We start from the raw sequence: 20,653 nt of genomic DNA, 5'->3' as shown, positions 1-20,653 counted from the left end.
CCTGATGCTGGGAGGAATTGGAGGCAGGAGAAGAAGGGGACGACAGAGGATGAGATGGCTGGATGGCATCACGGACTCGATGGACATGAGTTTGAGTAAACTCCGAGAGTTGGTGATGGATAGGGAGGCCTGGCGTGCTGCAATTCATGGGGTCACAAAGAGTCAGACATGACTGAATGACTGAACTGAATTACATATACTTTAGAACATGTTACATATACTTTACCATAATAAAAAATTCAATCAATCTCATAAAATAGCTACTTTTGAAATATGTAAAAATAAACTAGGGAATTCCCTGGTGTTCCAATGGTTAGGACTCCACACTTTCACTGCCCAGGGCCTGGGTTCAATCCCTGGTCAAGGAACTAAGATCCCCAAAGCCCCATGGGCTGCCATTTAAATAAACATACTAACTCCAGGATCTACACAGTTTGTTTCCACTGAAACCTTTATACCTACTCAAAATGAGAATCCCACAACTAGTAGTTGTCTGATTTCTCTGATTACTAAAATCAGAATGTAAAAAAGTGACCCTCCAACATCCCAGGCAATCCAGAGATTAAGGCTCCATGCTTCCACTACAAGGGGCTTGGGTTCATTCCCTGATCAGAGAAATAAGACCTCTCATGCCATGCAGCGCCATTAAAAAAAAAAAAGTGTGACCCTGACTCCAAATCCCAGTTCAATCAATGTTAGCATTCATTCAGTGATAAACCCGGTAGAAAGCATTAGGGAGACTCTATGAACTTACAATTTAATAAAGCAAAGACAGAAAAACGTTAAAACAATCAACAATGTGAATATTACAAATGCCAGAGGAACACAAAGTAATGCTTCATGAGTGAGGAAGAACACCCTGGAGAAAGCGATACTAGAAGTTACCACTATCGACTTTGAGTCTGAAAGAAGAAATTAGGTGTTAGCCTGAAAATAAGAATAAAAGCATTCCTGGAAAAGATACTCAAAAGCATAAAACAGCACTGGTATCCTGAGAGACAAGTAATTTCCAGAGTGATGGGGAAGCAGCTGAAAAAGGAGAAACGGACCAAGGATTAAGTCAGGGAGGACAACTTAAGTCATGTTAAAATGTACAGGCTTTGTGTTGCACAAAATGCGCAGTCCCTGAAAGGTTTATAAAAGCCACTTTGGTTTGAACATTAGATCACTCCAGCAGTGACAGAGAAAATATAGGTTTGAAGAGGGAACAACTACAATCACTGAGATAAGCCAGAAACATAAAACAATAGCACAAACAAAAGATGAGAGAGGAAAAGATCAAAACAGTAAGAGAAAAAATGAAGATGAATATATCTGAAATTTATTTAACTATGTCACTGTGGCCAAGTTAAACTTTTCGCCTACCCATAAAGGACAATTATACCAGTACCAAAGGATTATGTTGAAGATTAAAACAAAGCAATATGTATAAAAACCTGAGCTTTGCACCAAACACAAATGTATTTACGGCACTTACCCTTCATCATATATGAGACTGGACATTTAATTCTTTTTTACTAAATCTTATGAATCAGTACTTAAAAATTTTTTTTTTTTTTAAATATAGGGCTTTTCACAGAACCTGGAAATAAACAGATTCTCAATATGGAGATGTCAAAGAAGAAACCTTAGAAATCTACTTCAGTTCCCTCATTTTGGAAATAAGAAAAAGATGTGATTAGATATTTAAGATGGAACTTAATTTTTAAGCTAGGAAGTTTGGTGAGTACAGGCATTTTTCGAGGGGAACAAAGACAGGGATTGGTTTAATTGCGAGCCTACCTGTGTGCTTAAGTAGCAGCATGCACTGATATTTACCCACCATGACTTAATGCCCATTAAATTTTTTATTGCATAAATAGAATATTTCAAGTGTTAATTGTTACGGCTTTCAGAAAGAGGTTGAGCTATCATTATTAAAGCATTCAGGCACACAAGAGTTTTGAGGGCATTACTCTGCTGTGGTTCCCCCTCTTTGCCTGGTAAAGCAATAAAGCTATTCTTTTCTACTTCATCTCCACCTTTCCCCCAAACAAAAAATCACTATTAAAGTATTTAATTCAAAATTCTAGAATATCAAGAATCCACCTAGAGTTTTAAATATTATTCTTTTGTTTGATGTCATTCTTTCAAAATGCTAAATGTTCACGAAAGGAATTATGATAAGAGTGTCAACCATAGCCAATGAATCACACACCCATAGCTAACTGGAACCACCACAGAGGTTTTAGGTGCCATTTTGAATCAAGACTGGGAGACAGCAAGGTCCATTAACTCCAGTAAAAACGTGATCCTGCCTCACCCATTGGACTACCATCACGCCAAAGGGTGGGGGGTGGGGGGGGGGAACTGTCAAACGCCAATCAAAATGAAATGATGCCCTTGCCCGCGGGTATCTGTATTCCTTCACCTCTTAAAAGCTAACACTGTGCTCCGGCCGTGGAAGCCCAAAACAATGTTTCATGAAACAAAAACGAAGCAAAAAGGTAAGTTCGCCATCTGCCTCGGGATAAAACTGAAATTGATACAAAAGGGGCAGCTCAAGAAGTAAGCCGAGGGAAATCCCAAGAACGTCGAAGGCTAACCTCCCATCCCCGGCCCCTCCACCACTCCCTGGCCCAGGCTCCCCCTCCTGGCCGCCCCTCCCTCCCGAGGCCAGGCTACCACTCGAGAAGCCCGGGAAATGCCACCGCACCTCCAGCCTGGTCCACCCTCACTGCAACCCGCAAGCGAGGACAGCCGCACAAACTATTCTGCAGAGTCACCACTCGGAGGGGGCCGACGCGAGCTGCTTCCCCACCTCGCCCCCTGCGCCCACCCCACCCACCCGGCGGCGCCGGGGTTCCCGGGTCGCCTCACGCCGCAGGGCCCGGAACTCGAGCGAGAGAGGAAGGGGCGCGGGGTCCCTCGGCGCCGCGGTTCCCCGCCCCCCCCGCCCCGTGCTCGGCCGGGAGCCCGCCCCGCGGGCCGGGCCTACCCAGCGGCCTAGCCCCGGGCGGGACTGCGGGCGCGCGGCGAGGAGGAGCTCACCGGAGTAGAGCGGCATGGCGGGGCGCGGGGGCGCGGCGGCGCGGGAAGGCCGGGCCTGGCAAGGACGACGAAGGGAAGGGGCCGCGAAGGACCTGCGGTGGCGGCCGAGGCGGAGGCGCGGCGGTGGCGGTGGTGGTTGCGGCAGACACGGGGCGACAAGAAACTCATTCAAACCGGCCCCTGGCGATGACGCAGCAGCACGCCGCCCGCCTGCCGAGCCACCGGGCGATTGCGGGGAGGAAGCGAGGCGGGGCCTGCGGGTGGAGAGACGAGGGCGGCGGGAGAGGCGGGGCGCGCGCGGCCCCTGCGCCGCACAGGTGCGCGCCTGCGCACTGCGCCCCGCCTGCGCCCACCGGGCTCGGGCACCGCCGCGCCCCGCCGGGCCGCGGAGGCTGTGGGGGAGACCTGGTGTCCCTACGGCAGCCTCTTCCAAGTCTTCTACCTCTATTTCCGAATGGCGGGGCGGTGCAAGCTGCGGCTTTATTCTTTCTACTAAAGGAGCCAGGAGAAAAGCCTTGCCCCGCCCCTCAACTTGGTCTTCTTATTAGTGAAAATGTCTAGCCCTCCCTTTCAGGGTTTTGCAACAAAAATTAACATCAAGGTACTTGGAGAGTATTTCATATAGGCTTGTCTTGGTTTTAACGTGTTACTGTTGTTCCTAACACCTGTTTGGACTCTAGGTTGGATCTAGTAAAGGAACAGATACAGCGCCCCTGACTGCCCCGCGGAAGACTCCACTTAATTGTCCTCACCTCTTTCCCGCTCCTGGAAAAGAAGCAAATTAAACTAGAAGGTTCCTGTTGTTATTTGGTTGCTCAGTCCCCGCTGACCCTTTTGCGACCCCACCCCTGGAATGTAACCCGCCAGATTACTTTGTCAGTGAAATCCCAGGCAAGGATACTAGAATGGGTTGCTGTTTCCTTCTACAGGATGGTTTCTGAGGCCTCTTCAAACTCTTCAGTTGTCGTGGCTGAAATCAGTTTCATTCTAGATGAGTTACAGAGGAAACAGAACCCGTGAATGAACGAAGGAATTTCGAAAAGGTACAAATTAAAGGTGTTTCCTGCCTAATATAGAGGTTTTATAACGACCCTTTATACTGCAAAAGAGGAGCTGGGATAGTGGCTATCTCAAAACTAAAACGGGCCATATTTCAACCCAGTTGGAAAGTGATTTCATCAGTCTACATCAGGAGTCTTATTCACCCTTCACTATTTCACTATTCAAGACCCAAAATGTGACCAGAAGGACACGAAGATGCTGTAGAACATTATTTAAAGTAACATGTGTAATGTTAAGTCATCATAGATTCAGATTTTTTTTTTAAATTGGAGTTGAGTTACAATGTTGTGTTCCTTTCAGGTGTACAACAAACATACACACACACACACACACACACACACACAAAGAATTCTGTATAGAATATATATATTTTTCAGATTCTTTTTTGGTATAGGCTATTACAATATACTTAATATACTTTCCTATTCTATACAGTTGGTCTTATCTATTTTATATATAGCAGTGTCTGTTAATCTCAAACTAATCTATCCTTTGCCCCAATTTCCCTGATGGTAACTGTAAGTTTGTTTTCTATGTCTGTGAGCCTATTTCGGTTTTGTAAATAAGCTCACTTGTACCATTTTTTAAGATTCCACATATATTTGTCTTTGTCTTAGTGTAATCATTTCTAGGTCCATCCATGTTGCTGTAAATGCCATTATTTCATTCATTTTTATGGCTAAATGGGAAGGTATGGAATACATTGTGTATATACATCCCCTCTCTCTTTATCCATTCATCTGTTGATGGGGCATTTAGGTTGCTTCCATGTCTTGGCTACTGTAAATAGTGCTACAATCAACATTGGGGTGCATGTATCTTTTCAATTACTTTTCTCCAGACATATTTCCAGGAGTGGGATTGCCGGATCATATTGTAACTATTTTTAGCTTTTTAAGGAAACTCCACACTATTTTCCACAGTGGCTGCACCAATTTACATTCCCACCAACAGTGCAGGCGAGTTCTCTTTTCTCCGTACCCTCTTCAGCATTTATTACTTGTAGACTCGATGATGGCCATTCTGAGCAGGGTGAGTGGATACTCCATTGCGGAGTTTTTCCAGTTTTTTTTTGTTTGTTTGTTTTTTTGCCTCGAAGTGTGGCACATAGAACTTCCCAGACCAGGGATTGAACCCACATCCCCTGCAGTGGAAGCACTGTCTTAACCTAAACTGGACTGCCAGGGAAACCCTTATTGTAGTTTTGATTTACATTTCTCTGTTTCTCTGATAGGGCTTCCTTGGTTGCTCAGTGCAAAAGAATCCGCCTGCTAATGCAGGAGATGTGGATTTGATCCAGGGCTGGGAAGATCCCCTGGAGAAAGAAATGGCAACCCACTCCAGTATTCTTGCCTGAAAAACCCCATGGACAGAGGAGCCTGGTGGGCTACATACAGTCCACGGGGTCGCAAAAGAGTTGGACATGACTTAACGATTAAACAACAACAAATTTCTCTAACAATCAGTGATGTTGGGCATCTTTTCATGTGCCTTCCGGACATCTATATGTCTGCTTCAGAGAAATGTATATTCAGATCTTCTTCCCATTTTAAAAAATGAAACTATTTGGCTGCATCAGACCTTAGTTGTGGTATGTGGGAACCTTTGGTGTGTTTTTCCTATCTTTCAACATACATCTATTTCTTCAACGTCTGTATTCCCCCCACCAGACTATAAAACAGAATTGTGGCTTCCCAGTAGACACTCTGGAATTATCAGATGCTGTGAGAATTGGATGTAAGAGAAATTTCTTTGAGCTTGCTTATTCTATCCATGACCAGGGAGTCTTCTAGACTAAGTTTGTTTGCAACACAGCCCCAAATTTTGGTACAACTAACTTCTAGCCTCACTGGGGGACCTGAATTTAAGACAAAGCGGGCAGAGTGAGAATTTGAAACAATGCTAGCACTGAAAGGAGGCATAGAAGGAAATTTGCATGGCTGGTCTCCATGGATGTCTGCAGAAGTTGTAGATAACCAGCCACCTTGGCGCACTTCTTATATATACATGCCTAAATCCTGATCTACTTGTGTCTACTGGAATCTTCTGCTTAAGGTGGATTTCTTTAAATAATAAATATATTGGTAATATCTTAACCTGTTCATTTATAAATAAACAAGTGCCTGTAAAAGATGGCAGATACCAGAAAGGCTTTTAGTTGGTGAACCACCTACCATTTGTTGCTTGGAATGCCCCCCCATCATCTGGCCAACAAAAATCCTATGCATCTCTAACGTATTGAATGCCAACTCTTTTACATTTGCTTCAAGTCTGCTCCTATAATTACCCCATTTCTATCAAGTAGCAACATCATAGCCGTTTGCTCTTCTGATTCACAAATATGTACTGAGTGCAAGACATTCAGTGTAGAAGCTGTGGATTCAAAGATGAATCAAAACAAAGGTTCTCCCCTCCTGAGACTTAGAATCTACTAGAAATATTGAAATTGGCTCTGAATTCATCAGAGCTCTTGGCTGTAAACAACAGAAACCTGAGACAAGAAGCTCATGGGTGATATAGGGTAAATTTACACAATCATTAGCAAAACCTGGGAACCAGGCATTGGTCATGGATAGAAACCCAGGGACATGAGCAGCAGGGAACATAGCCAGGGTCACAATCTGGCCACTCCTACATGAGTAATTTCAAATCCCAAGCCTACTTCACTCCTTCAAAATTCTGTGTCCTGAGCAAGAATACATAGTTGACCAATGACAAGGAAAGGAATGCCTGACTCCAACTCAAACACACTGGGGTACAGGGCATAAGCTACCCCAAATCAAAGGGCTGGGTATTTATTTCTTACCTCTGCTGTAACAAATTACCACAAATTTAGTAACTTGAAACCACACACACACAAAAAAACACAAATTTATCACTTTACACTTCTGGCAGACAGAAGTCCAAGAAGGGTCTTAACAAGGTATTGGCAAGACTACACTCTTTCTGGAGGCTCCAGAGCAAAATTCATTCCTTACCTTCCCCAGATTCTAGAGGCTCCCCACATTCCTGGTCTTGCGGCCCCACTCTGACCTCGGCTTCCATCTGCCCAGCAACTCTTCTCACTCAGAGCCTCTGCCTCCCTCTTTATAAAGCCCCTTGTGATTACACTGGCCTCCTCTGGATAACCAGGATATGTTCATTTAAAATCTCTAGAGTAGCTGTAGAGCAGAAACTAACACAACATTGTAAAGCAATTGTAGTCCAATTTTAAAAAATAAACTAAATCAATTAAAAAATAAAATCCCTAGAGTAATCAGACCTGCATACAAAGTAACATATTCCCAGATTTAGGAGATTCAGACATGGGCATCTTTGGGGAAGCATTACACTGTCTACCACAGGCTTCCTCTTCCATAAAACCCCAGTGAATATGCAAACAACATATATGGATACATTTTATATTCCCAAATCATATATGAGGAGCAACAGCTTTGCTTTATGAGGCCTTCAACAAAGACCAACATTTCTTCCAAAAAGTTCTCTGCTATCCCCTAAAGCAGAACTTCTCAGTTTAATGTGGATGTGAATCACCTGGGATTCCGTTAAAGTGCAGACTCTGATTCCGCAGGTGTCGGATGAAGCCTAAGATACTAACAAGCTCTCAGGAAATCACCCTTTTGAGCAGCAAAGCAGTAAAGAGCTTGTCTTTTTCTGTTTGGTCGGGGATGGGTTGCAAATGTAACTGGGTCTCAGCCCACAGGAAGAATATAAGCGGGGGACGGGAGAGGTGGTTGCGGGAAGGACAGGGCAGCAATATCCTTTTAAGAAAGAGGAAAAGGAGGGATGGGGGCAAATCACGTCCATTCACATTTCAGTGGTGAAAACAATCATATGGCCAAGCCGCACGGAAGTCTGGGAAATGTAGTCTCCCTGAGGTCCAAGACGCCGTGTTATCATTTGATGTATTTTGTTGAATAATGGACTTGGGGTGGTGATGATAGGAATTCAGAACAGAAAGAAATTGAGGCAAATGGAAAGCAGTTGGGGGCAAGAAGGTTTTAGAGAGAGAAAAACATCAAATCAATCAAATTCACTGATTCAACAAGTATTGATTGTCGGCTCATGGACCCTGCCTGGCAGATGCTAATGGTCCATCAGCAAATGTAGGGTAAAAACTAGTACAGTAAGAAGTAAATATGCATGTGGAGGACAGGAAGGAGAGAAGCTAGAATACAGCAGAGGACATGTGTGCTGGGCTGTGGCAACAGATAATGTAGGGTGGGTAATACGGGAGGCAGTTAGGGAGAGCCTGAGGGCCAGGATAAAAGGTTTAGTCTCCTTGAAGCAGAGTTTTCTATCTTCTTAAAGTCACTTGTCAGCACAACTGAGAAGTGTAATATTGAAATTTCTTCCATGTGCTACACATTTTCAAATGACCTTATTCCAAAGCAAAGAGCTAACCTATATCAAGAAATCTTTTATAGGGATCCCTTTCAGTCAAGACAGAAAGACCACTTTAATTTTCTCTACTTCTGTATTCTACAAGAAAACTTGCATAGCGTGTAACTTAGAGCAAGATATTTGAGGACTGAAGCAGAAAATTAAAGTGGAGAACTGTGTGGTAGTAGCAGAAATATTGGTTTAAAAATCTCATGTACTCTTCAAGTGAATTTTCAGTGTGACTGGACGTTATGTCAAAACAGACAAAAAACAGTGGTATTTTCCTTCTGATAACTCACCTGGGAATCAGAGCAACAAACTAGAAATTTCCTTCCTCCTAAAAACTTAAACACATTTTAACAAAGATTGGTGGTGGGCACTGTGTTGGGAGGAAAATAGGAGGAAATAATGTAGACACTTTCCAAAGCAAAACAATCTTTTAATCACATGTATTTTTACCCCCAATTTAGTACTTACCATCACATTCAGATTTCTTTGATTCCATAGAGAACTTCACCACGTGTATGCCCTTTTTTCGTATAGTGATTACTCCTATGTTATCTTTCACCATACACAAATCCATTTTCTGGTTATTATTCAATGTTTTAAAGATTACAGAATGTGCCAAATTTTCCAGGTTTTCCCCTAGAGAACCAGAGCAACCAGCAACTATAAGGAACATTTGTTGCTTTTGCCTCTAGCCTTACTGGAAAAGAGAAGCCTGATTTTCCTTTTACAAACCAACCCTTCCTCCTCTCTCAATGTCAAGGTTTGTGTGGGTCTGGCCTCACGTGTAACCAATCACAACACTACTTCTCTTGAAACCAAGCAGACCCCTGAAAGGGCCTACCCAAGGACAGATCCCCCACCACGTCCACCTCTTGTGTGTAGAAAAGCTTTAGTCTCCAAAGCCTTCCATGAGTTCCAAAGAGCAAATTCAATCAGTGAGAAAAATGCAGAAACAAAGGAAAACAGTCAAGGAGATGAAGTAACAATAGTTTAGCTATAAAGTCAAGTCAAGGACCTTTAGTTTCCCCTCAAGGGTTCTAGGTAATATCCTGAACTATAGTCTTGATTTTTTTAAAATTATTTTAATAAGAGGCTAATTACAATATTGGAGTGTTTTTTTTTTTTTTTTTGCCATACATTGACATGTCAGCCATGGTGTACGTGTCCCTCATCCTGTATCCTTGATTTGTTTTGCAGATACTAAAACCCCTGGACTTCCCTGATGACTCAGTCTGTAAAGAATCCTCCTGCCAATGCAGAAGACCTGGGTTTGATCCCTGGGTCAAGAAGATCCTGAAGAAGGAAATGGCAACACACTCCAGTATTCTTGCCTGGGAAATCCCATGGACGGAGGAGCCTGGCGGGCTATGGTCCATATAGCCCAAAGGCTCAGATACAACTCAGTGACTAAATCACCACCAAAAAAGAGAAAGTTAACTTCATGCTGACCACCAGTATATAGACCCAACGCAATCAGAACCAGAAGGCTGACTGAGATTCCCAAAACATCACCCTAGTACCATTACCATCAATCTTGTTCTCAGTCAAGAATTGTGCGCGCGCGCACACACACACACACACACACACACACACAAATTGTGCACAAGCTGATCACACACCCTGACACACTGTCCCTACGTCTTTACCCATCTATAAAAGCCATTGGCAGCGTGAGGCTTTCTCACTTGGCCCCGAAATCAATGCTGTACTTCCCTTCCTTACAGCCCAGGGTCAGCAGATTGCCTTGCTGTGTATGGGGCAGGCAGACCCAGGTTTGGTTTAGTAACAGCCTCTGCACACAGGAATAGGCTCAAGGATGGACATGACTCCAGGAGTAAGAGGATTTCCCAGGTCCTAGGAATGATTAGGCTTTTCACTGTGATTAGATACAGGAGACGTGGATTCAATCCCTGGATCAGGAAGATCCCCTGAAGGCATGCAGCAGGCAGGGCAAGGTACTGCAAAGCACTAGCAGGGGGGTGTTCTCCTGACCACGACACTCCCTTGACCTTCATCATGTTGGTGTACTTTAGGATTGAGTGATTTCCTGAGCTTAGAAAAGAAGGAACTCTCTTGGTTGACCTGGTTTTGCAATGTGGCATTTGAAGTCATTGCTGAAAGCTCTGTCAGTTCTCAGTGATTTTATGCTCAAGTTAATATTTTGTTGTTTTTTTTAAAAAGTTCTCTCAAATACATAAAATTCACTGTGTTCTCTGCACTCTACTGGACCTTATTACATTGGACATACTACATTGAGGTGATGGTGACGGTTCTGAGGAGCTGGTAAGGACACTGTCCAGAACTGTGAAGGATCTGAGGTTCACTTGCATGCTGCAAGTCAGCCCTGCCATCACTTCATGGATCCTGGGTTGAAGCCAAATGACTTTACACTGAACAGCACAGCAAGCAGCACAAGCTGCAAGTTCCCATCAGTTCCCTTTGCCCTCTGAGTGCCACGGGGGTGATGCAGAGTGGTCCAGGGGGTTGCTGAGCATGCAGTGGGGTGGGTTTGCATCACAGCTGAGGAGTCCAAAGTTTAGGGTACCTGAATCTTTTATAATAAGCACAAGCAACTCTGCCCAACTTTTGCCCTGGGGAGAAACATTATGTGTATTATACAACGGAAAACAAACCTGCCTTCTCCATGATGGAAACACAGTATCTCCCAAGGCTGTTCACTATATAAATCTCCTTGACAAAGATAGTGTAGAACGAAGGCTGTCAAAGCTTCCACTCTCCGGATGTGAGAAACTTAAGAGACTCAAGGGGAATTGTTTCTAACAGACATTAGCCAACTTTTCAATTGTAGCCACTCTTATTTTACAGCACAAACCAGTTTTATCTTTTAAAAATTCACTTTAATCTAGTCATGAGATCTTACAAACATTTGTATGCAGTCAGGGACTAATTTATAGCATGGTTTCTATTCATCTCAGCCATGAGAAAACACCATAGCAGTCATTATTAAAGGTCTCCATCCATAAATTACTTTTATTTCTCATTAAATGAGCACAGAGTCATTAGCATATTAATAACAGATATGTTTATTATTACATATCCATCAGTGCGGCTTTTAATACCACTTGAAACATGCATATCATCCTAGAGACGAATCAGTTTTCCAGTGCTTCTTATCTGATAGACATTACTGCAAAGCCATTATAAATTACTGAGGAGGTATTTGGTTAAAAAAATAAACAATAAGTCATACTGCCCATATGAATCAACTCTTGTTATTGAACAAGAGTTTAACAGCATTTATCTGGTAATTCCTATGTTAACTGGAAAACATCACAGATGTATTGCCATAATTTTCTTTTATACTGGGTGCAACCTTCTACGTATTTTTGCTGAGTTTTATAAAGTCATTCACTATTTAAGCAGGTAGTTTGATGCAAAGATTGTATCAATTTATCAAAGTCCAACAAACCTCTAAATATTTTAAATTAAATCAATTATCAATGAAAAACCCCCTGGACATGTAATTTTTTGAAAATGTTTTTTCAAATTTTTATAGTCATGGCAGTAAAATAATTCTCTCAAATTAAGGCACTAAAAGGGCAATGCAACTCCCATTGAAGGTGTTCTAAGAATAATTTACATTTCAAACAGTGCATACATTTCTTATATGTTTGTTAACTTAATGTCTTTATCACTTAAAACCACAAAGAAACACATTATACAATTACAGAAATGATGTACCCCACAAAATGCTTTTAAACTTGGTTCTTTTGTACAGTTAGTTCCTAATGTCTCTAGTAGTAAAAAATAACTCAATATGGCTTGGCAAAAATGCATAGATTAAATGTAAAAAAAATTTTTTTTGCCTTCTCCCATTCCCCAATCTACAAACTTGCTGAAACACATACAGTATTTTGTAAAGCATAATGTAAGATATTTATTTTCCATCAAGTCCACCATGGGCAATCAACAGTAAGGCTTTTAAATTCTACAGTGAGGGCACTGAAGTCAAGTGATATCACTGCTTTCTTAAAATAGTTTTGTATAGTCTTGCAAGAGCACGAAAACTGAAGTTATTTTTTAAAAAAACTTTCAGTTGTCTCATTTTGAGATATTTTCTTTACTCCTTCCATGAGCTGATCTTGATAGTGACAGCCATTCCACTTGAAAGTGAAAGTCTCTTCCTCTCACTGGTATGAGGAAAACTGTGTTCTATCATGATTGACAGGCATTTTCTTAGAAATTCAAAAAGGCAGCACCTTTTTAAAAAAATATATCGAGCTAAGCTTTCCCTCAATTGTACTTGCATTACATAGTAATAATTAATCTAATCTACCTATAGGCAAACCCGCAATAAAAAAACAAAAAAACAAAACAAAACAAACAATCCTCAGTGTGCTTTTGTGCCAAAGCAAGGACAGAATAACAGCAATCTTAACCCTGAAGCCTGTGATATTTGTGTCAAAGGAACAGCCTGTCTGCTCTGCATGGTTAGAGACGCCTGCTTCATCAGGTAGCATCCCACACAATTCCACAAGGTACTAGGTCATGTGGTTAACTGTTGAAGGGGAAAAAAAATTGTAAGTAATGTGCTCAGCTGATAAATACAAAAAGAAAACTTAGAAGGAAATGTACATATACATTATATATAATAATTAAGGAATACACAAAATTTGGCAAACAGGAAAAGGGAAAAAAATATACCATTATCTCCTTTCTGCTTCTACTGTTTCAAACACAATATTCCCCCTACAAAGCTGTAAACCAATTTTAAGTACTTTACATTTATTCAGCTTTTATCCTGTGCAGGAGAGGCTGATACAGGGTTCTACACAAAGAAGACCAGAGTGAGGGGATAAAGCACTGGAACAGTATGGCAGCTGAGGAATACAGAAGGAGGAATGGATGTGAGTCAATCCAAAGAATTATACTTGGTTACTGATAATACAGAAAGAAAGAAACAGGATAAATTAAAGAGGGTTTTAAGCCTGCTTGGAAGAGTTGGGTGACATTAGCAGAGACAAATCAGTTCTAGACTCAAATATCCCTCTCAGTAGAGGGTTAACACTCTAGGGAAAGTTGGTATTTGGTATAGGAGAAAAAACATAGGCTTAGAAACAGATAAAAATGGGTTCCAATGACTATGCCAGAAATTGGCTGTGTGATCTGTGTAAGCTGCTTAATTTCTCTGAGTCCCCAAGGTTCCATGCATTAGAGAACTTTGAGGATAGCATAGCCACTTCTCAAGAAAGGGTTTAATTATGCCCTACAGTTGTTCATTTTACCATATAAACTTTTAAAAAATTTTCTCAAAAGTAGTTAAACTACCCTCCCCCAAAAAGAAAAAAAGGGTAATTAACCAAAAAGTTTATTTGTAACAGTGATGTCAAATAATTTTGATTTTTTAAAAATTTATGCTAACATAGCTAAAAATAAGATGAGCAAAGTTTCACATGAACCTATTTATATTAAAAAGGGATAAACAGTTGCTTAAAACATTAAGGGTGAAATATCTACCATGTATAACACAACCAATTACAATAAAACCTGACATGGAACTAAATAAATACGATATTTATAAATATTCTGAGCTTTAAACAGGAATCAGTTAAACTACTTTGTAAAGTCATTTTAAGTCATATATAAAGACCCAACTACAAATGATGCCTTTTACAGGGAAAAGAACAATTTGATTTTGGGTTTTGATAACTATTATCCAGTCACTTAGTGTGAGAAAGGTTAACACTTCAATCCTTACCTAGCTTTTCCAGATGTATTTTTGACCACTTTCCGGAAAGACTGATTTGCAGTGGACCTTGTAGAAAGTGTCCGAGGGGACGCACGCACAAAACCAGATGGTGGATTCTTAGGGATCTTCTTTACTAAATGAGTTACCCATTTTTTTTGTTCATCCTGAGAACACGCTAGTAGCAGCATATCTCTTGCTGATGTTACATCATAACTTACTATTTTAAGAAAAAAGAGCACAATCAAAGTCACATAATACTTAAAGGAGCCCTCTCAAAGGTTCTTAACAATTTGAAAAGATTTACTATGCTTAATTAAGCTTGGACGGTATCTTCTCTTTTTAATTGTCAAAATTTAAGGAGAAAACATTAGTCATAACCTAGTAAAAATAAAGCAAAATCAGAAATACATATGTGGCTCCACCAGTGCCAAAATATTACATCTTATTATCTCTTTTCAACTTGTTACAGGAAGTGCTACACTTGAAGAAGTAATCTTATTAAATGGTATAAGAATCACTTTCATGCCTTACCTTTACATGGAGAAATCAAGTCCTCTTTCTTATCTATGTGGTCTCTGTGGCACTTAACATGGCATCTTCGACACTCCAGGGCAGGCGGTGGCTTAAAAACATGCCAGAGAGGCTTGGCACAGGCCTCACAGTTGGCGGGAAAGTGGTAGAGTGTGGGAATGAACTCATGGCCTTTGTGGTTTTGAAAATTTGTTTTTTCAGCTTGTTGTACTGGTTCCACCTCTAAGTCTTTTCTACATTCACCTTCATTTGCATATAGTATCTACATTCAGAAATGGTAAACAGAAGATTAAAAAAGTCTGGATCTGCACATTCAAGTTTCAAATGTATAAAAGTATTGATGTATTTACGTTTACTTCACAAATACACTTATTACTTAGGTAAAGGGTCTTCTACAATTAGAACTTCAGATTTTTACCTGGAATATTTTAGGAATTTCTTCAGTTTCAGCTCTGTACACATCTCCTTGTGTTACAGGACGAACATGAAACAATTTACTAAAATGAAAAGAAATAAGATGTAGGCAATTATAAAAACACATTTACAGTAAAAGACAAAAGCAGGTATTTCACTGAAGAGAACACAGAGGTGGCAGATAAGCATAGGAAAAGATTAGTTATTAGAGAAATGTAGATTAAAATCACAGTAAGTTTCACTATACACCTATCAGACTTTTTTAAATAAAGATAGTAATAAAACCAAACGCTAGTGGTGATGCAGAGAAACTAGATCATTCATACAACTGTGGCAGAAACGTAAAACTACAGAGCCACTCTGGAAAAAGGGTATGGCAACTTCTTACAAATCTGTATGAAAACTGGTACATGAATGTTCAAAGCAGCTTTATTTTTAATAGGCCAAAATTAGCAAAAACTCAAATAAATGGTTAAATAAACTCTTGATATATTCATACAACAGAACACTCAATCATGAAAAGAAAAAAACTACATCTTGGATGGACTTCAAAGGAACTACACTGAGTGAAAAAGCATATCTCAAATGTTACACACTATTTGATTCCATTCCAAGGATGTTATATAACATCCTTCAAGTGACAAAACTACACAAATGGAGGACAGATGAGTGGCTGCCAAGCATTAGAGGGGCGCACAGGAAGGATGCTTCCCATGGCCACAACAGGGCAGTGAGGGATCCCCGTGCTGGAACTTCGTGTTTTAGCTGGGGCCTCTTTGACCTATCATTAACAACCAACGTAATTATATACTTTTTGAGATGTTCTATGAATGTAATACCAATGAATACTTGACATTTACAAGAAATGCTTTTTGAATACATCAATCAGGTATGCAATATTTTCTCTCTCATATTTTGATAAAAGTAGGATTTAATATAAAGGTGTTATTTAAATTTGTTACGGAAAGAAGTTTATAACACAGTTTAAATAACAAAATATAAACTAAATGGTAAGTCTAAAAATAATTTAACACTCAACAGACTTAAGATGGAATAAAAGGCAACTTACTCAATGTCCAATACCATAGATGGATTGGATTGTTCCTTATCTTGTTCATCATTATAGAACAAAATTTTTTTGCTGCTTACCACAACATACTAAAATGAAAAAAACAAGGAGAAGAGAAAACAGCAGTATTAACTTGGTTTAAAGTGGTAAGTATAATACTTGCCTTTTATGTCTAGATTATATTGTATCAATCTAAAAATGACAATTAATATAAGTTCTATGATTTAAAAATAAAATATACAACAAAATGTCAACTAGAAAAACTGAGTTATATGGTACCTGTTTCTTCCAGCCATATCTTTTGATATTTCCTCTATTTGGTATTGAAAGCCAACCTTCAATTCTTGATTCTAGAAGGAAAAAAATACATAGTATTCTGTCACAAAAGGAAAAGCTATTACAAGCTGTCTGACAGCATGCAGCAGCAGGCATTGTAACACGGCTACATGAATAAGTGCTAAAATCTGCTCTTTCATGCTTCAATCACACAAATCAACTTTAATGGCCATACAAAAATTGCAGAAAAAAATTCCAAGCCACTTTCCCCTTAAAATTAACTTTCAGTACCCAATCATAAAAGTATGAAATAATGACAATACCCTTAACAGCCAGGCAAGACTGGAATGGATTGCAGCTTAAATGGGATATGATACAAAAGACTTTAAATATCATTTAACATTGATATAAAAGTACTGAGCCAAAAAAAAAAAAAAAAAAAATGCAGCAAGTGGAACAAGTCAGAGCCATGATTTACACGAGAAAGAGCAAGCAAAAGTACAGAAGTGTCCTATTACTCACAGAAGGTAAGAATAGAAGATAAATAAATAAGGAATGCAGGCAGAACCAACTAGATATAAAGAATAAGAGACAAGCATTTTATTTGTTTTCTCAGTACAATATTCTGATAAACTTTCTGGTAAAACATCTATAACAATTTCATTAAAAGTGTCTAAATTTGGTTGGGGAGGGGTTCCCTAATTCTAGTGGTAACTCCAATTACAATTCTTAGCAAACTAAAGATGTATAAAGCCTTGAAGTTTGTAGTATCAGAATAAACAGTAAAAGAACACAGAATTCAGCAGATAAAATTGCTAATCTTTTACCAGTTTGTGCCCACCAGAAACTCTTTGACTAATTCAATCAAGGCATTTTATAATTATTATCGTTAACATTGAAGTATATTAAATACATACTAAATGTAATTAATGCTTATGATTAAATTTAGAAATTATTATTTTATATCGGGTGACAGATAAGACTGTAATTGTGCTTTTTAGATCTATTATATTTGAAACACAGAAGAAAAGCAACCAACTTTAAGGTACAATGCTATGATGTGACATTATACCATTGTTTAAATCATGACCCTAAGGGGAATATATATTACCTTCCTCTGTGGAACTTAAAAGTTGTAAAACAGTTTGATCTTAAAGTAATGATAATAGTAACATTTACTATATATTTATTATTTATCAAGTGCAAGTAATACCTCATATATAATCTATGTATAACCTCATGAACATAGGATATTACATTCTCAGGAATATAAGATAAGATGGGTCCTCCTATCCTCCATTTACAAACGAAGAGAATAAGGCTTAGCAAGGTGAACTGACTTGCCCTAGGGTAAGCCTAGCAACTGGCAAAGCTCCAGGGTTCACCCAGGCAATCTAATTCTGAGTTTCAATTCCGAGAGCACGGTGCTAATCTTTCCTTAGACAAGCTTTGCAGTTAACTGTATCAGGAGTGATGATCTTGTTCCAGCTTCTTCCATGTACCTAATGGCCTTTGATTTTGTTATTCTCCTTCATTTAGTTGTTAAAGTGGAAGAAATAATGAGAAACTTCAATTCAAAGAGATCCTCTTCTTCTCCCAACTTAAGGCATTATTATTTTGTTCATCAGTAATTAATCTGTCCCATTAGGCAGTTCCATGGAAAGTTTGAGAGCAGGGTACCATATCCTAACACTTTAAAAAGAAATATATATATATATACACACACACACACACCCCGAGGCATCTGACACACAGAGTAGGTACCTGATATACCTTTTAAAAAATTATTATTCTGCAGTTCCTTCGTTCTTAATTAGCCAAGTAAACTCACCCCCTATTTAAATAATGGTTGTAATTTAAAAACCACAGGGCTAACTTATATTCAATAACATACAGAAGGCTGCTGATCATTCACAAATATTCTCATTTATAAAAGGAAAAGTAATTGCTAGGAAAAGTTCCCCTCAGTGTGCCAAAGTTCATTTCATACCAGTAATTCCTCACTAAAAATAAAAGACATTAAAGCCATGGAAATCTTGACATTTATACAAAATAGTGTATGCCAAAATATCCTCCTTCCAAGCTATTTCTCTATGAGAGTAAGTGCCAGAAATATCTAAGCTTTCTGGTTCTAAGTTTGGATTAATTTGCCAGTGTTTTCTTTGAATATACTGACTGAAATATATTTTCAATGAATTGTTGTATGGTGCCATTTCAGTATTCCTATAGAAATTTTATACATCAAAGGCATTTTATGAATTAAATGAGCCCAATTTTATATCTGCCCTAATTGAAATAAAATGAAGAAATCAGAAACTCAAAAAAGTAAGATATATGAAGGTTTTTGCCAATTTAAAATTGGTTTTTGACAATAATGTTATAACAGAATTTTAGTCTTTCCTTTCAGTGAATTCCCTTCAGAGAAGCAGGTAAACCAAACTCAGTGATTAAAAAAAACTACTTACTCTTGTCTTATATGCAACTTAATATACCAGTTTTTTATTCAGTTCTTTAAAATTTTTTTTAGTATGTAAGGACCTCCTTTAAAACTATGACCACCTGTGACCTAAGTGGCAACCTGAAAGTATAATATTCTAAATTCTTTTATAATACAAACAGAAATCAGCTTCTCCAGATAAAAAATGTTGAGGACTTCTAAGTCTAGATTATTATCAATAACATACTAAAGAAGTACAAAAAAAAACTTGGTCCCAGGTTTCATTGATTTGTAGAGCAATTTGAACTTAAAAAAAATTTAGATATTATTGCAATATCAGCAATTAACTCCTTTAAGAGTTAATTATATGTAACTCATATAAGAAAGAGTTACACCTCTTAGGTGTAACAAAGAGGTGTAAATCAGTTATCAAATATAGCCAATTCAAACATCAAGGCGAATCTCTGAAGACTACCAAAGTTTACTTGGATAAACTATGTATTGCTTAAGAGACACAGCTAGAGAACCATTCCAAAAAATTTAAGTTGAGAAGTGATATAAAAATTAAAAAAAAAAAATCAACCAATGCTCAAGAATTCAGATGCACTGATTATCTCCAATCATTGATCAGTCTTCCAAACTAAATAAAATTAATCATTACCTTCAAAATATCTTTCAGACATGTGAATGATAGGTAACTCTCAAATTAAGAATGAATGCCAAAACTTTTTACAATACTTTCTAGATATGACCGCAAAAACTTAACTTTATTTGCCAGAGGTCCAGTAAATGATAAGACTTAATACAGATTTTTAATTTACTAGTACTCTTGCCTGGAAAATCTCATGGACAAAGGAACCTGTTAGGCTGCAGTCCATGGGGTCGCTAGGAGCCAGACATGACTGAGCGACTTCACTTTCACTTTTCACTTTCATGCATTGGCGAAGGAAATGGCAACCCACTCCAGTATTCTTGCCTGGAGAATCCCAGGGACAGGGGAGCCTGGTGGGCTGCTGTCTATGGGGTCGCACAGAGTCGGACACGACTGAAGCGACTTAGCAGCAGCAGCGGCAAGCAGTAAGATATCTGATACAGAGGTAATGTAACTTTGATAATAATTATCCATTAATTTCTACCTCCAATATGAAAGTCACAGCCTCTGATATGAAAAGGTGCAGCACTGTAGAGACCTCTGTAAAATTTCAAATTCAGAACACAGTAATAGGGAGATACCCAGACTGGTCAATGGAGAATGGCCACCAGCACCTTTTTTTCCCCTCCACTTGAACTTTGAAAATCTTAAAAAGCAAAAATCTTTGAAAATACACAGCTATACTAAGTAATATACTCAGAATGGAACCAGTAGAACCATTTAAAAATTTCTTTGCTGACTGATCCCTCCTGAGTGGGCTTATTAGATCAGGATTCTGAAATCTAAATGGATACCTCACCTAAATCTGCCAGTCAAACCACCTGATGATGCTTCGAGTTTAGCCTTCCTGAATAAGCCAGGATGAAATAAAACTCATTACCTTCCCCCAATCTCATTTCTCAATTCAAATCCTCTAGACAGTATTCACCAAGTCAGTCTCTGAAATGTTTAACCTAATACAAAGAAAACCAAGGCATACATAGTAAGACATTATAAACAAAGCTGAAGGGAAATGGATGGAATAAAGACAAAAACAATTTTGAACACAGGACCTCTCCAGGGAGAGCACAAAGCCCTTAC

General features: G+C 39.1%; 2 protein-coding genes and 1 long non-coding RNA gene across 4 annotated transcripts in view; 1 reads left to right on the top strand and 2 right to left on the bottom strand.

Annotated features, from left to right (window-relative positions):
- The window catches only part of USP14 (ubiquitin specific peptidase 14), a 34,123-nt gene extending 30,938 nt beyond the window's left edge, over window positions 1-3,185 (bottom strand). Inside the window, exon 1 of the mRNA XM_061130849.1 lies at window positions 3,031-3,185. Within this exon, the coding sequence (XP_060986832.1) occupies window positions 3,031-3,046 (16 nt within the window). The 5' untranslated portion in view covers window positions 3,047-3,185. The remainder of the gene's footprint in view (window positions 1-3,030) is intronic.
- Window positions 1,223-11,421, top strand: LOC133047568 (uncharacterized). The gene is made up of 3 exons (XR_009690775.1): window positions 1,223-2,486; window positions 3,960-4,073; window positions 9,682-11,421. It is a non-coding gene; the product is annotated as an uncharacterized LOC133047568 (long non-coding RNA).
- Window positions 11,422-11,504: 83 nt separating this feature from the next.
- The window catches only part of ROCK1 (Rho associated coiled-coil containing protein kinase 1), a 119,286-nt gene continuing 110,137 nt past the window's right edge, over window positions 11,505-20,653 (bottom strand). For both annotated transcript variants that reach the window (XM_061130845.1, XM_061130844.1), the window contains exons 28-33: window positions 16,488-16,558; window positions 16,209-16,297; window positions 15,144-15,222; window positions 14,726-14,987; window positions 14,204-14,411; window positions 11,505-13,003 (exon numbers count right to left, since the gene is read on the bottom strand). In XM_061130845.1, coding sequence (XP_060986828.1) covers window positions 13,000-13,003; window positions 14,204-14,411; window positions 14,726-14,987; window positions 15,144-15,222; window positions 16,209-16,297; window positions 16,488-16,558 — 713 coding nt within the window. In that variant the 3' untranslated portion in view covers window positions 11,505-12,999. The remainder of the gene's footprint in view (window positions 13,004-14,203; window positions 14,412-14,725; window positions 14,988-15,143; window positions 15,223-16,208; window positions 16,298-16,487; window positions 16,559-20,653) is intronic.

Source organism: Dama dama, chromosome 27 (assembly GCF_033118175.1).
Source record: "Dama dama isolate Ldn47 chromosome 27, ASM3311817v1, whole genome shotgun sequence".
NCBI lineage: Eukaryota > Metazoa > Chordata > Mammalia > Artiodactyla > Cervidae > Dama > Dama dama.
This window is presented reverse-complemented; position numbering and strand designations above follow the sequence as displayed.